The 17,957-nt window shown below is 46.3% G+C and overlaps 1 protein-coding gene across 1 annotated transcript in view; it reads left to right on the top strand.

The window, feature by feature from the left end:
- The window catches only part of LOC106584860 (anoctamin-1), a 245,226-nt gene that overhangs the window by 206,127 nt on the left and 21,142 nt on the right, over window positions 1-17,957 (top strand). Inside the window, exons 17-20 of the mRNA XM_045706374.1 lie at window positions 9,170-9,371; window positions 10,492-10,603; window positions 13,397-13,454; window positions 13,541-13,641. Of these exons, the coding sequence (XP_045562330.1) occupies window positions 9,170-9,371; window positions 10,492-10,603; window positions 13,397-13,454; window positions 13,541-13,641 (473 nt within the window). The remainder of the gene's footprint in view (window positions 1-9,169; window positions 9,372-10,491; window positions 10,604-13,396; window positions 13,455-13,540; window positions 13,642-17,957) is intronic.

The following is a 17,957-nucleotide window of genomic DNA, read 5'->3' as shown; positions in this document are numbered from 1 at the left end:
GGTAATGATCTATTAGGGCCCTGTCGTTCCACCCGGCCCCCGCAGCCAAAGTCCGGAACTCCAGAGCGAAGTCTTGCGCGCTCCTCGTCTCCTGCCTGAAATGAAACAGTCGCTCACCCGCCGCCCGGCCTTCTGGAGGGTGATCGAATATGGCCCGGAAACGGCGGGTGAACTCAGGGTAGTTCTCTCTCGCTGAGTTGGGGCTATTCCAGACAGCGTTGGCCCATTCCAACGCTCGCCCCGTCAAGCATGAGACGAGGAGGCTCACACTCTCCTCTCCCGAGGGAGTCGGCCTCACGGTAGCCAGGTATAAGTCAATCTGAAGCAGAAACCCCTGGCACCCTGCTGCTGCTCCATCGTACTCCCTCGGGAGCGCAAGACGTAGTGCGCCAGAACCAGACGTAGGAGGGAGCGGAGTAGGTGAACTCATCTGGTGAGTCGGAGGTGAAGAGAGGAGACCACTCCTCTCCCATCGGTCCATCCTCTCCATCATTTGGTCCATCGCTGACCCGATTCGATGGAGTACGGTGGTGTGGTGGAGGACCCGTTCCTCCATAGAGGGTAGAGGGGTGGCGGCTGCTCCTGCTGACTCCATACTTAGGTGGTGCGGGCTTCTGTAACGTTTGACGTTGTGGGTGTGGAGTCAGGCGCAGGAAACAAGAGCGTTTACTATAGTGCTTTAATAAATGCACCATCAAAGAGAGTATACACCCAAAAATACAACAGGGTGTAATCAAAATACAAAGACCCAAAACACGTTCCACTTACACAACACACAGTGAAAGAAAGAAATAAGCCCGCACACAGAACAGGTGGGGAAACGGGCTTAAATACCCAACTAATCACTAATGGAACACAGGTGCAACAAATAAAGACAAAACCAACAGAAAAGGAAAAAGGGATCGGTGGCAGCTAGTAGGCCGGTGACGACGACCGCCGAGCACCACCCGAACAGGGAGAGGAGTCACCCTCGGCAGGAGTCGTGACAATTACTGAGATGTGGTTAAGGAAGAGTGTTTTGAATACTGATGTTAACCTTTCTGGGTATAACCTTTTTCAGCAAGACAGATATTCCAAAGGTGGGGGAGTGGCAATCTTTACCAAGGATCACCTTCAGTGCTCGGTTGTCTCCACCAAGTCTGTCCCCAAACAATTTGATTTGCTGGTTTTAAGCATTAAACTTTCAAATAGCTCTTTGTTGACTGTTGCTGGGTGTTATCGTCCTCCATCACCACCGGCCTGTACCCTACCTGCCCTAAGCTCTCTCCTGGCCTCTTACACTAAATCTGAATTTGTCCTGCTAGGTGACCTAAACTGGGACATGCTTAAACCACCTGACCAAGTCCTAAAGCAATGGGACTCCCTAAATCTTTATCAGATTATTACCAATCCCAAAAGGTATGACTCCAAACACCCAGAAAAGGCTACTCTCCTTGATGTTATCCTCACAAATAATCCTGATAGGTATCAGTCTGGTGTTTCTGTAATGACCTTAGTGATCACTGTTTTACAGCCTGTGTTCGTAATGGCTGCTCAGTGAAACGACCTGTCCTGATTTGTCATGGACACTTGCTAAAAAAATTGAATGAGCAAGCCTTCATTCTTGAACTGGCCTCTGTAAAATGGTATATAATCAGCTTGATCCCCTCTGTCGAGACACTTGGACCTTTTTTGATATTTTCAGTGGTATTGTTGACAAACACGCCTCCATAAAGACATTTTGAATTAAAAACAGGTTTAGCCTCTGGTTCGACCGTGATCTTGCAGAGTTACTCCACCTCAAGAATTGCATTTGGCAAAAGGCTCGGCACACGCTTACTCAGACTGACTGGCTCTCGTTCGGGCAAATGTGAAGTAAGTGCACTCAGGCTTTCCGGAAGGTCAAAGTTAGTTACTTAAAGGAGTATTTCTCTCTCTGTGGGTCTAACAGTTAAAGACCTGGAGAATAAACCCTCCTCCTCACAGCTGCCCATGTCCCTTAATGTTGACGATGTGGTTGTTACTGACAAGAAGCACATGGCTGAGCTCTTTAATCAGGATTCCTATTTGACTCAGCCATGCCTCCTTGCCCGTCAAACATTTTCTCATCTCCCACCCCTTGTAATGTGACTATCCCCGATGTTTCTCCCTCTTTTTCCCCTGCCCCGCTACAAAGTTTCTCCCTGCAGGCCGTCACTGAGTCAGAGGTGCTAGTGGAGCTCCTGAAACTTGCTGCCCCTATAATCACCAAGCCTATCTCTGACCTTTTTAACCTGTCTCTCCTTTCTGGGGAGGTTCCCATTGCTTGGAAGGCAGCCACGGTTCATCCTTTATTGAAAGGGGAGATCAAGCTGATCCTAACTGTTATAGGCCTATTTCTATTTTGCCCTGTTTATCAAACGTGTTGGAAAAACTTGTCAATAATCAACTGACTGGCTTTCTTGATGTCTATAGTATTCTCTCGGGTTTGCAATCTGGTTTCCGCTCAGGTTATGGATGTGTCACTGCAACCTTAAAGGTCCTCAATGATGTCACCATTGCCCTAGATTCTAAGCAATGTTGTGCAGCTATTTTTACTGACTTGGCCAAAGCTTTTGATACGGTAGACCATTCCATTCTTGTTGGCCGGTTAAGGAGTATTGGTGTCTCTGAGGGGTCTTTGGCCTGGTTTGCTAACCACTTCTCTCAAAGAGTGCAGTGAATAAAGTCAGAAAATCTGCTGTCTCAGCCACTGCCTGTCACCAAGGGAGTACCCCAAGGCTCAGTCCTAGGCCCCACGCTCTTCTCAATTTACATCAACAACACAGCTCAGGCAGTAGGAAGCTCTCTCATCCATTTATATGCAGATGATACAGTCTTATACTCAGCTGGCCCCTCCCCGGATTCTGTGTTAAATGCTCTACAACAAAGCTTTCTTAGTGTCCAACAAGCTTTCTCTACCCTTAACCTTGTTCTGAACACCTCCAAAACAAAGGTCATGTGGTTTGGTAAGAAGAATGCCCCACTCCCCACAGGTGTGATTACTACCTCTGAGGGTTTAGAGTTTTGACATAGTCACCTCATACAAGTACTTGGGAGTATGGCTAGACATTACACTGTCCTCCTCTCAGCACATATCAAAGCTGCAGGCTTAAGTTAAATCTAGACTTGGTTTCCTCAATTGTAATCACTCCTCTTTCACAACAGCTGCCAAACTAACCCTGATTCAGATGACCATCCTTCCCATGCTAAATTACGGAGACATAATTTATAGATCGGCAGGTAAGTGTGCTCTCAAGCGACTAGATGTTCTTTACCATTCGGCCATCAGATTTGCCACCAATGCTCCTTATAGGACACATCACTGCACTCTGTACTCCTCTGTAAACTGGTCATCTCTGTATACCCGTCTCAAGACCCACTGGTTGATGCTTATTTATTAAACCCTCTTAAGCCTCACTTCCCCCTATCTGAGATATCTACTGCAGCCCTCATCCTCCACATACAACACCCGTTCTGCCAGTCACATTCTGTTAAAGGTCCCCAAAGCAGACACATCCCTGGGTCGTTCCTCTTTTCAGTTCGCTGCAGCTAGCGACTGGAACAAACTGCAACAAACACTCAAACTGGACAGTTTTGTCTCAATCTCTTCATTGAAAGACTCAAAGACTCAATCATGGATTTTTGTGGTACTTTCTGGTTTACATTTCCCATGAATACCACAGGACTACCACTGGACAATCACAGAGTACCACAGGACATTTGCTAATACAAGTTAGTAACGATGGCTAGCTATCTAACATTGCTAATACAGACAAGTAACGATAGCTAGCTAGCTATTAATGCAAATAAAAGCTAGTAACGATAGCTAGATAGCTAACAATGCTAATACAAGTTAGTAATGATGAGATGGCGCCGAAGAGGATGGCTGACATTTTACATGCCCGTAACGAATTGTGCAATTTTGTTCGGTTTTTTTGCGTTGTTTGTAAAAAAAATAAAAAAAAATATCTTATTTTGTACATAATGTTGCTGCTACCGTCTCTTATGACCGAAAATAACTTCTGGACATCAGAACTGGGGTTACTCACCACGAACTGGAAGAAGCCTTTTCCTTTAAAGAGTCAGACGAGAAAGATATACTGCTCTCCCGGGAACAGGCCCAGATCCCTGTCATTTGCGTGAAGAAAAGAGGATGCAGATTGGGCATTTTGAGAATCCGTAGGTGAGCGAGTAAACTCTGACTGCCGTCAATTCTACTTGCAAACCTGCAATCATTGGAAAATAAAATCCTACCAACGGGATATTAAGAACTGTAATATCTTATGTTTCACACGTGGCTGAACGACGACACGGATAATATGGAGCTGGTGGGATTTTCCATGCACCGGCAGAACAGAGAAGCTCTGGTAAGACGAGGAGGGTGTGTCTTTTTGTCAATAACAGCTGATGCGCAACGTATAATATTAATATTGCCTGAGGTAGAGTAACTTATGATCAGCTGTAGACCACACTATCTACCAAGAGTTCTCATCTATATTATTCCTAGCCGTCTATTTACCACCACAGACCGATGCTGGCACTAAGACAGCACTCAACCAGCTCTATAAGGCCATAAGCAAACAAGAAAATGTTCACCCAGAAGTGGCGCTCCTAGTGGCCGGGAACTATAATGCAGGCAAACTTAAATCAGTTTTATCACATTTTTACCAGCATGTCACATGTGCAACCAGAGGAATAAAACTCTTGACCACCTTTACTCCACACACAGAGATGAGTACAAAGCTCTCGCCCGCCCTCCCTTTGGCAAATCTGACCATAATTCTATCCTCCTGATTCCTGCTTACAAGCAAAAACTAAAGCAGAATGTACCAGTGACTCGCTCAATACGGAAGTGGTCAGATGATGCGGATGCTACGCTACAGGACTGTTTTTGCTAGCGCAGACTGGAATATGGTCCGGGATTCATCCAATGGCATTGAAGAGCATACCACCTCAATCACAAGCTTCATCAATAAGTGCATCGACGACGTCGTCCCCACAATGACCGTAAGTACATATCCCAAACAGAAGCCATGGATTACAGGCAACATCTGCATCAAGCTAAAGGCTAGAGCAGCCGCTTTCAAGAAGGACACTAATCTAGACGCCTATAAGAAATCAAGGAGCTGGACCCTAACTTGGAAGCCTATAAGATTTCCCACTATGCCCTCCGACGAACCATCAAACAAGCAAAGCGTCAATACAGGATTAAGATTGAATCCTACTACACAGGCTCCAACGCTCGTCGGATGTGGCAGGGCTTGAAAACTATTACGGACAAGAAAGGGAAACCCTGACGCGAGCCTACCAGACGAGCTAAATGCCTTTCATGCTCGCTTCGAGGCAAGCAACACTGAAGCATGCAGGAGAGCACCAGCTGTTCTGGATGACTGTGTGATAACACTCTAGGTTGCCGATGTGAGCAAGACCTTTAAACAGGTCATTCACAAAGCCGCGGGGCCAGACGGATTACCAGGACGTGTACTCAAAGCATGCGCGGAACAACTGGCAGGTGTCTAAACTGACATTTTCAACCTCTTCCTGACTGAGTCTGTAATACCAACATATTTCAAGCAGACCACCATAGTCCCTGTGCCCAATGAAGCGAAGGTAACCTGCCTAAATTATTACCGCCCCATAGCACTCACGTCAGTAGCCATAAAGTGCTTTGAAAGGCTGGTCATGGCTCACATCAAAAGCATCCTCCCGGATACCCTAGACCCACTCCAATTTGCACACCACGACATAAGGAAGACTTATGTGAGAATGCTGTTCATTGACTACAGCTCAGCGTTCAACACTATAGTGCCCATGAAGTTCATCACTAAGCTAAGGACCCTGGGACTAAACACCTCTCTCTGCAAATGGATCCTGGACTTCCTGAGGGGCCGCCCCCAGGTGGTAAGGGTAGGTAACAACACATCCGCCACACTGATCCTCAACACTGGGGCCCCTCAGGGATGTGTACTTAGTCCCCTCCTATACTCCCTGTTCACCCACGATTGTGTGGCCAAACACGACTCCAACACCATCATTAAGTTTGCTGACGACACAACAGTGGTAGGCCTGATCACGGACAATGATGAGACAGCCTGTAGGAAGGAGGTCAGAAAACTCACAGTGTGATGCAGGACAACAACCTCTCCCTCAATGTGAGCAAGACAAAGGAGCTGATCGTGGATGACAGGAAAAGTCGGGCCGAGCACGCCCCCATTAACATCGGCAGGGCTGTAGCGGAGCGGGTCAAGAGTTTCAAGTTCCTTGGTGTCCACATCATCAACGAACTATCATGTTCCAAACACATCAAGACAGTTGTGAAGAGCGCACGGCAAAACCTTTTGCCCCTCAGGGACTGAATAGATTTGGAAAGGGTCACCATATCCTCAGAAATAGCTGCACCATCGAGAGCATCCTGACCGGTTGCATCACTGCCTGGTACAAGACCATGGTGCTTGCCTACGGAGCTGTGAGGGGAACGGCACCTCCGTACCTTCAGGCTCTGATCAGGCCCTACACCCAAACAAGGGCACTCCGTTCATCCACCTCTGGCCTGCTCGCCTCCCTACCTCTGAGGAAGCACAGTTCCCGCTCAGCCCAGTCAAAACTGTTCGCTGCTCTGGCACCCCAATGGTGGAACAAGCTCCCTCACGACGCCAGGACAGCGGAGTCAATCACCACCTTCCGGAGACACCTGAAACCCCACCTCTTCAAGGAATACCTGGGATAGGATAAAGTAATCCTTCTAACCCCCCCCTTAAAAGATTTAGATGCACTATTGTAAAGTGGTTGTTCCACTGGATATTATAGGTGAATGCACCAATTTGTAAGTCGCTCTGGATAAGAGCGTCTGCTAAATGACTAAAATGTAAATGTAAATGGTACGGCAACTGCTCGGCATCTGACCGTAAGGCACTACAGAGGGTAGTGCGACCAACGTCACCGGGGCCAAGCTTCCTGCAATCCAGGAACTATATAATAGGTGGTGTGAGAGCCCATAAAATTGTCAGAGACTCCAGTCACCCAAGTCATAGACTGTTCTCTCTGCTACCGCACAGCAAGCGGTACTGGAGCCCCAAGTCTAAGACCAAAATGCTCCTTAACAGCTTCTACCCCCAAGCCATAAGACTGCTGAACAATTAATCAGATGGCCACTGGACTATTACATTTACCCCCTCCCCACCCCCATTTGTTTTAACCCTAACCCTGACCCTAACCCTGACCTTAACACTAACCCTGACCGTAACACTAACCCTAACACTAACCCTCACCTTAACACTAACCCTAACCCTCACCCTAACACTAACCCTCACCTTAACACTAACCCCAACCCTCACCCTAACACTAACCCTCACCCTAACACTAACCCTCACCCTAACACTAACCCTCACCCTAACACTAACCCTCACCTTAACATTAACCCTCACCCTAACATTAACACTAACCCTAACACTAACCCTAACACTAACCCTCACCCTAACACTAACCCTCACCTTAACACTAACCCTCACCCTAACACTAACCCTCACCTTAACACTAACCCTCACCTTAACATTAACCCTCACCCTAACATTAACACTAACCCTAACACTAACCCTCACCTTAACCCTAACCCTCACCCTAACACTAACCCTCACCCTAACACTAACCCTCACCTTAACACTAACCCTCACCCTAACACTAACCCTCACCTTAACATTAACCCTCACCCTAACATTAACACAAACCCTCACCCTAACACTAACCCTCACCTTAACACTAACCCTCACCCTAATCCTAATCCTCACCCTAACACTAACCCTCACCTTAACACTAACCCTCACCCTAACACTAACCCTCACCCTAACATTAACCCTCACCCTAACATTAACACAAACCCTCACCCTAACACTAACCCTCACCTTAACACTAACCCTCACCCTAATCCTAATCCTCACCCTAACACTAACCCTCACCTTAACACTAACCCTCACCCTAACACTAACCCTCACCCTAACACTAACCCTCACCTTAACATTAACCCTCACCCTAACATTAACACAAACCCTCACCCTAACACTAACCCTCACCTTAACACTAACCCTCACCCTAACACTAACCCTCACCTTAACATTAACCCTCACCCTAACATTAACACAAACCCTCACCCTAACACTAACCCTCACCTTAACACTAACCCTCACCTTAACACTAACCCTCACCCTAATACTAATCCTCACCCTAACACTAAACCTACCCCCCCCCATTTGTTTTGTACACCATTGCTACTCGCTACTTATTGTCTATGCGTAGTCACTTCACCCTTACCTACATGTACAAATTACCTCAACTAACCTGTACCCCTGCACACTGACTCGGTACCGGTATCCCCTGTGTATAGCCTCGTTATTGTGTTAATTTATATGATATTTACTGTAGTTTATTTGGTAAATAGTTTCTTAACTCTTCTTGAACTACACTGATGGTTAAGGGCTTGTAAGCAAGCATTTCACAGTAAGGTGTCATCTACAAGTTTCTGCTAGGTAAAGCCCCGCCTCACCTCAGCTCACTGGTCACCATAGCAGCACCCACCTGTAGCACGCGCTCCAGCAGGTATATCTCACTGGTCACCCCCAAAGCCAATTCCTCCTTTGGCTATCTCTCCTTCCAGTTCTCTGCTGCCAATGACTGGAACAAACTGCAAAAATCTCTGAAGCTGGAGACTCTTACCTCCCTCACTAGCTTTAAGCACCAGCTGTCAGAGCAGCTCACAGATCACTGCACCTGTACATAGCCCATCTGTAAATAGCCCATACAATCTACCTCATCCCCATACTGTATTTATTTATTTATCTTGCTCCTTTGCACCCCATTATATATATTGTAATTAATTTGCCACCATGGCCTATTTATTTCCTTACCTCCCTTATCCTACCTCATTTGCACATGCTGTATATAGATTTTCTACTGTATTATTGATTGTACGTTTGTTTATTCCATGTGTAACTCTGTTCTCAACTAGCCAAGGTGAAATAAAATAAAAAAGGTCTATATTTGTTGTATTCGGCGCATTTGACAAATAAAGTTTAATTTGATTAGATAGCTAACAATGCTAATTACAATAGCTAGCTATATATATCACTCTATCCTGTATTTTGGTTGATCATTTACTGTCTGTGTGTTTGTGTGTTAGATGGGGGTAACGTTTTCCGCCGTGTTTGGAGTGATCCTGTATCGCATCACCATGCTGTCTATCTGGTCCATGAACCCAGACCCTGAGGCCAAGGCTTCTGTTAGGATGACAGTGACCACCACCGCCATCATCATCAACCTGCTGGTTGTATTGGTACTGGATGAGATCTACGGAGCTATCGCTGTCTGGCTCACGAAACTGGGTAACCCTAACCCTAACACTAACCCTATCGCTGTCTGGCTCACGAAACTGGGTAACCCTAACCCTAACCCTAACCCTATCGCTGTCTGGCTCACGAAACTGGGTAACCCTAAACCTAAACCTAACACTAACCCTATTGCTGTCTGGCTCACTGAACTGAGTAACCCTAAACCTAAACCTAACCCTAACCCTAACCCTATCGCTGTCTGGCTCACGAAACTGGGTAACCCTAACCCTAACCCTAACACTAACCCTAACCCTATCGCTGTCTGGCTCACTGAACTGGGTAACTCTCACCCTAACCCTAACCCTATCGCTGTCTGGCTCACGAAACTGGGTAACCCTAAACCTAACCCTAACCCTAACCCTAACACTAACCCTATTGCTGTCTGGCTCACTGAACTGGGTAACTCTCACCCTAACACTAACCCTAACTCTAACCATAACCCTCACCCTAACACTAACCCTCACCCTAACCCTAACACTAACGCTGCTAACCCTAACACCCTAACCCTATCGCTGTCTGGCTCACTGAACTGGGTAACCCTCACCCTAACACTAACCCTAACTCTAACCATAACCCTCACCCTAACACTAACCCTAACACTAACCATAACCCTCACCCTAACACTAACCCTCACACTAACCCTAACACTAACCCTCACCCTAACACTAACCCTCACCCTAACACTAAACCTCACCTTAACCCTCACCCTAACACTAACCCTCACCCTAACACTAACCCTCACCCTAACACTAACCCTCACGTAAACATTAACCCTTACCCTAACACTAACCCTCACCCAAACATGAACCCTCACATTAAGCCTTAGCCTAACACTAACCCTCACCCTAACACTAACCCTCACCCTAACACTAACCCTCACCCTAACACTAACCCTCACCCTAACACCAACCCTCACCCAAACATTAACCCTAACACTAAGCCTCAGCCTAACACTAACCCTCACCCTAACACTAACCCTCACCCTAACACTCACCCTATCACTGTCTGGCTCACTGAACTGTTTAACACACACTTCTGATAACGTCTGATGATATGATTGGCTGGTTGTCCTGTCTGTCTAATAATGTGATTGGCTGGTTGTCTTGTCTGTCAGAGGTTCCTAAGACGGAGGCGGAGTTTGAGGAGCGTTTGATTCTGAAATCATTTCTGTTGAAATCCATGAACACCTTTGCTCCCGTCTTCTATGTGGCTTTCTTCAAGGGCAGGTGAGGGGGTGTGTGTGCATGTGCATGTGTGTGTGCATGTGTGTGTGCATGTGTGTGTGCATGTTTTATTTATTTTTATTGAACCTTTATATTAACAGGGAGTCATGCTGAGACCAAGGTCTCCTTTCCAAATGAGCCCTGTATAGCACCACAATACCAAATAATAAAACATTATACACATCAATACACTATGAAAAGCCAAACAGAGATACACAACCATAGAACATAAACTCATGATTCGGGATAAAGGTCCTCAATCATTCATCTGAATTGCTCTGTAGGCACCAAATCATATATTTGTTTTAGACTTTTGGACATTATTCCACAAGTAAAATGCATTAAAACTAATATCTGATTTGCCTAACTCTGTAGAGACCGAATTCATTTCCAGAGTTAGCCATCCCTGAGACCTGGTGTGGTAACTCCTCCTTGTAAAGGTTATTCATGATGTTAGGTACAGAGGGAGTTTTTGCAAAAGAGCTTTATGAATGAAAAGAGAGCAATGTAATGACCTTTATACAACGGGTGGGTCTAATCCTGGATGCTGATTGGTTAAAATCGTGTTCCAGCCGGTGTCTACAGGTCGTTTTCAAAAAAACATCACAATAAGGTGCAGAGCAATCAATTTTCCTTCTCGGGGCAAGGAGACCCCCAGCTCCACTAAAATCATTGACAATTTCGTGCCATTTTCAAGGGATTGTTAAATAAATGTTAACTATCTGGTTGTAATATCATCACACATGTAATATCCTCAGCGCGACACGCCCCCCAGTGTGAGTGTGTTGTTGATGAAACGCGTTTTGCTAGCCTGGATTACAATACTCCACCATTCATTTATCACAACGTGAATTTCACAAAATGTTTAATGACTTCTGTGTTTGGTTTATCCGGGACAATGTGGTCTGCCAGGACTTCCAATGTAGCAACTATTTGCTTGCAGAGGACTACAGGTGCAAAGTGGCTAATTTTAGCAAACAAGTAGCAAACGAACACAAGCTACTCGGGAATCCACACCCGCCTACTTCTTCTTTGTCTTCTACCCCAGTAGCCAGATGCATCTCTGGCCTGGTGGAAGTGTCTCCGCTGTGTCGGCTCTCTACAGCCGACTGGCCGTTACTCTGCAGGGATCCCTCCCAGAAGGGGTCTTCCCCTTCCCTGGATAATGGAGTTAGTAGGATGCTCCTGGATGACTAAGTGGATGTTCCTGGTCTCAATCCTACCAACCAGCCATGGAGACATGTCACTCGCCGTGGAAGTTGAAAACAGAGACCTCTGGCAATGGGGGCCTCCTTGGCGAAGGTGAGCCTGGACCAGACACAGACTAGAAACAGTTTCGATGCCCTAGTTCCAGAGGTTACGGTGCCTTCTTCCCCGGGGGCTTACGATTTGAGATCGGATCCAGAGGTACCTGCGCCTTCGTCCTCTACTCCTGGACTCTGTCCACGCATTTTAAGGCCACGTTCAGACAACGATTTATCAATGACCCAAGACTATCTCAGATAATCCCTACCATTGTGTTGCTGAGTTGTCATAATTCTGCAGCAAATGTACATTATCCCAAGGGCATTGGCAGTCACAAGGCACGAACTCAGATACCTCCTGCACCTCAACCTTTTTGTTTCAGTCTGTTGTTTCAGAAGTTGTATTTTGCTTTATTTCTATTTTGTTCATAAGTGTTTGTGTCAAAACCTGCTACCAACTAGCCAGTTAGCCAGCTAGGTTGCAATGGATCCCGCTTCAACCTGGAATAGACAATCTGGACGCTCTCTTCCTAAAATTATCCACCGCAATTGTCGCAACCCCTATTACTAGTCTGTTCAACCTCTCTTTCGTATCGTCTGAGATTCCTAAAGATTTGAAAGCGGCCGAGGTCATCCCCCTCTTCAAAGGGGGAGACACTCTAGACCCAAACTGTTACAGACCTATTTCCATCCTGCCCTGCCTTTATAAAGTCTTCGAAAGCCAAGTGAACAAACAGATCACCGACCATCTCGAATCCCACCGTACCTTCTCCACTATGCAATCTGGTTTCCGAGCTGGTCACGGGTGCACCTCAGCCACGCTCAAGGTACTAAACGATATCATAACCGTCATCAATAAAAAACAGTACTGTGCAGCCGTCTTCATCGACCTGGCCAAGGCTTTCGACTCTGTCAATCATCGTATTCTTATCGGCAGACTCAACAGCCTTGGTTCCTCTATTGACTGCCTCGCCTGGTTCACCAACTACTTCTCTGATAGAGTTCAGTGTGTCAAATCGGACGGCCTGTTGTCCGGACCTCTGGTAGTCTCTATGGGGTGCCACAGGGTTCAAATTTCGGGCCGATTCTTTTCTCTGTATATATCAATGATGTCGCTCTTGCTGCTGGTGATTCTCTGATCCACCTCTACGCAGACGACACCATTCTGTATACATCTGGCCCTTCTTTGGACACTGGGTTAACCAACCGCCAAATGAGCTTCAATGCCATACAACACTTCCTTAAAACCAGTTTTTGCTTTGTCATTATGGAGTATTGTGTTGAGGATCAGCGTTGCCCATGTGTTGTTATCTACCCTTACCACCTGCGGGCGGCCCGTCAGGATCCAGTTGCAGAGGGAGGTGTTTAGTCCCAGGGTTCTTAGCTTATTGATGAGCTTTGGGGTATTGTGTTAAGATTAATGAGGGTAAAAGTTTGAATAAGGCTGTAACTGAATAAGGCTGTAACGTAAAACAAAATGTGGAAAAAGTCAAGGAGTCTGAATGCCTTCCGAATGCACTGTATGTGTCTCTCTCCCTTTCTCCCTCTGTAGGTTTGCTGGACCTCCAGGGGACTATGTCTACTTGTTTGGCCACTTCCGCATGGAGGAGGTGGGTTCACTACAACACACACACACATGTGAACACAAACACACATCCACTAATGCTGTGTGCGTGGATGTGTATTTTCTCCACAGTGTGCCCCACCTGGCTGTCTGATAGAGCTGTGTATCCAGCTTAGTATGATCATGTTGGGAAAACAACTCATCCAGAACAACGTGTTCGAGATTGTTATACCGTATGTATACACACACACACACACACACACACACACACACACACACACACACACACACACACACACACACACACACACACACACACACACACACACACACACCCACACACAAGTACTATCGCTTATATGTCAATTACAATTTGGAGCAGTCTGATAGGTAGCTTTAACGTTAGCTAGCTCATATCTGTAAATAGATTACATAGCTATCTTAACGCTAATAGTTCGCTTTCTCATATCTGTAAATGCGTTACATAGCTATTTTAACATTAGTAGTTGGCTAGCTCATACCTGTAAATACATAACTATCTTAAAATGGCTGAACGGCGACATTAAGAACATACAGCTGGCGGGTTATACACTATCGGTAGGATAGAACAGCAGCCTCTGGTATGACACGGGGCGGGGGCCTATGCATATTTGTAAACAACAGCTGGTGCACGATATCTAAGGAAGTCTCAGGGTTTTGCTCGCCTGAGGTAGAGTATCTCATGATAAGCTATAGACCACAATATTTACCGAGAGAGATTTCATCTGTATTTTTTGTAGCTGTCTACATACCACCACGATTCTGGCACTAAGAACGCACTCAATAAGCTGTATATACCGCCTTAAGCAAACAGGAAAATGCTCATCCAGAGGCGGCGCTCCTAGTGGCCAGGGACTTTAATGCAGGGAAACTTAAATCGGTTTTACCTCAGTTCTATCAGCATGTTAAATGTGCAACCAGAGGGAAAAAAAATCTAGACCTCCTTTACTCCACACACAGAGACACGAACAAAGCTCTCCCTCGCCCTCCATTTGGCAAATCTGACCATCATTTTATCCTCCTGATTCCTGCTTACAAGCAAAAATTAAAGCAGGAAGCACCAGTGACTCGGTCTATAAAAAAGTGGTCAGATGAAGCAGATGCTAAACTACAGGACTGTTTTGCTATCACAGACTGGAACATGTTCCGGGATTCTTCCGATGGCATTGAGGAGTACACCACATCAGTCACTGGCATCATCAACAAGTGCATTGATGACATCGTCCCAGCAGTGACTGTATGTACATACCCCAACCAGAAGCAATGGATTGCAGGCGACATTCGCACTGAGCTAAAGGCTAGAGCTGCCACTTTCAAGGAGCGGGACTCTAACCCAAAAGCTTTTAAGAAATCCCGTTATGCCCCCCGACGAACCATCAAACAGGCAAAGCTTCAAAACAGGACTTTGATTGAATCGTACTATACCCGGCTCTGACGCTCGTCAGATGTGGCAGGACTTGCAAACTATTACAGAATACAAAGGCAAGCACAGCCGAGAGCTGCCAAGTGACACGAGCCTACCAGACAAGCTAAATAACTTATACGCTCGCTTCGAGGCAAGTAACACTGAAACATGCATGAGAGCATCAGCTGTTCCGGATGACTGTGTGATCATGCTCTCCACAGCCGATGTGAGTAAGACCTTTAAACAGGTCAACATTCACAAGGCCGCAGGGCCAGACGGATTACCAGGACGTGTACCGCGAGCATGCGCTGACCAACTGGCAAGTGTCTTCACTGACATTTTCAACCTCTCCCTGTCCGAGTCTGTAATACCAACATGTTTCAAACAGACCGCCCTGTGCCCAAGAACACTAAGGTAACCTGCCTAAATGACTACCAGCCTTAGCACTCACGTCTGTAGCCATGAAGTGCTTTGAAAGGCTAGTCATGGCTCACATCAACACCATTATCCCAGAAACCCTAGACCCACTCCAATTTGCATACCGCCCCAACAGATCCACAGATGATGCAATCTCTATTGCACTCCACAATGCCTTTTCCCACCTGGACAAAAGGAACACTTACGTGAGAATGCTATTCATTGACTAGAGCTCAGCGTTCAATACCATATTGCCCTCAAAGCTCATCACTAAGCTAAGGACCCTGGGACTAAACACCTCTCTCTGCAAATGGATCCTGGACTTCCTGAGGGAGCCGCCCCCAGGTGGTGAGGGTAGGTAGCAACACATCCACAACACTAATCCTCAACATGGGGGCCCCTCAGGGGTGCGTGCTCAGTCCCCTCCTGTACTCCCTGTTCACTCATGACTGCACGGCCAGGCACAACTCCATCAAGTTTGCTGACAACACAACAGTGGTAGGCCTGTTCACCGACAACGATGAGAGAGGCTATAGGGAGGAGGTCAGAGACCTGGCCGTGTGGTACCAGGACAACACCCTCTCCCTCAACGTGATCAAGACAAAGGAGATGATTGTGGACAACAGGAGAAGGAGGACCGAGCACGCCCCCATTCTCATCGACGGGGCTGTAGTAGCGCAGATTGAGAGCTTCAACTTCCTTGGTGTCCACATCACCAACAAACCAACATCGTCCAAACACCAAGACAGTCGTGAAGAGGGCACGGCAAAGCCTATTCCCCCTCAGAAGACTGAAAAGATTTGGCATGGGTCCTCAGATCCTCAAAAAGTTCTACAGCTGCACCATCGAGAGCATCCTGACTGGTTGCATCACTGCCTGGTATGGCAACTGCTCGGCCTCGAACCGCAAGGCACTACAGAGGGTAGTGCGTACGGCCCAGTACATCACTGGGGAAAAGCTGCCTGCCATCCAGGACCTCTACACCAGGCGGTGTCAGAGGAAAGCCCTAAAAATTGTCAAAGACTCCAGCCACCCTAGTCATAGACTCTTTTCTCTGCTACCGCACGGCAAGCGGTGCAAAAGCGTGTAGGTCCAAAAGGCTTCTTAACAGCTTCAACACCCAAGCCATAAGACTATTTGCATTGCATCACCCCCCCCCCCTCCCCCCCTCCTCTTTTAAGCTGCTGCTACTCTCTGGTTATTATCTATGCATAGTCACTCTACCTATATGTATATATTACCTCAATTACCTCGACTGACCGGTGCCCTCGCACATTGACTCTGTACCGGTACCCCCCTGTATATATCCTCCACATTGACTCTGTACCGGTACCCCCTTGTATATAGCCTCCACATTGACTCTGTACCGGTACCCCCTGTATATAGCCTCCACATTGACTCTGTACCGGTACCCCCTGTATATAGCCTCCACATTGACTCTGTACCGGTACCCCCTGTATATAGCCTCCATATTGACTCTGTACCGGTACACCCTGTATATAGCCTCCACATTGACTCTTTACCGGCACCCCCTGTATATAGCCTCCACATTGACTCTGTACCGGTACCCCCCTGTATATAGCCTCCACATTGACTCTGTACCGGTACCCCCTGTATATAGCCTCCACATTGACTCTGTACCGGTACCCCCTGTATATAGCCTCCACATTGACTCTGTACCGGTACCCCCTGTATATACCCTCCACATTGACTCTGTACCGGTACCCCCTGTATATAGCCTCCACATTGACTCTGTACCGGTACCCCCCCTGTATATAGCCTCCACATTGACTCTGTACCGGTACCCCCTTGTATATAGCCTCCACATTGACTCTTTACCGGTACCCCCTGTATATAGCCTCCACATTGACTCTGTACCGGTACCCCCCTGTATATAGCATCCACATTGACTCTGTACCGGTACCCCCTGTATACAGCCTCCACATTGACTCTGTACCGGTACACCCTGTATATAGCCTCCACATTGACTCTTTACCGGCACCCCCTGTATATAGCCTCCACATTGACTCTGTACCGGTACCCCCTGTATATAGCCTCCACATTGACTCTGTACCGGTACCGCGTAAATAGCCTCGCTACTGTTATTTTATTGCTACTCTTTAACTATTTGTTATTTAAATTTTTTACTTATCTATTTTTTACTAAACATTTATTTTTCTTAAAACTGCATTGTTGGTTAAGGGCTTGTAACTAAGCACTTCGCTGTACGGTCTACACCTGTTGTATTCGGCACATGTGATAAATAACATTTGATTTGATCTATTATAGCCTCGTTACTGTTATTTTGTTGTTGCACTTCAATTATTTGTTATTTTTCTATTTGTCTCTTTTATTTTTCTTATTTTTTTACTATCGGTTATTTTAGCAAATACTTTCTGAACACTTATTTTTCTTATAACTTTTGGTTATAAGTAAGCATTTCACTATTTGGCGCAAGTGACAAATACAATTTGATTGAATTAGTTATTAGCTAGTTCATATCTGTAAATACATAGCTATCTTAATATTAGCAATTAGCTATGTATTACAGATATGAGTTAGCAATCTTAATGCTAGTAGATAGTTGGCTCATATTGTTAATACCTATGTAGGTAACAACCATGCTATTAGTTCAACCCTGAAATGTGTTTTCAGAATCTAAATAGTACACAGACATACATAACCCTA

This window comes from Salmo salar, chromosome ssa23 (assembly GCF_905237065.1).
Source record: "Salmo salar chromosome ssa23, Ssal_v3.1, whole genome shotgun sequence".
Lineage (NCBI taxonomy): Eukaryota > Metazoa > Chordata > Actinopteri > Salmoniformes > Salmonidae > Salmo > Salmo salar.
This window is presented reverse-complemented; position numbering and strand designations above follow the sequence as displayed.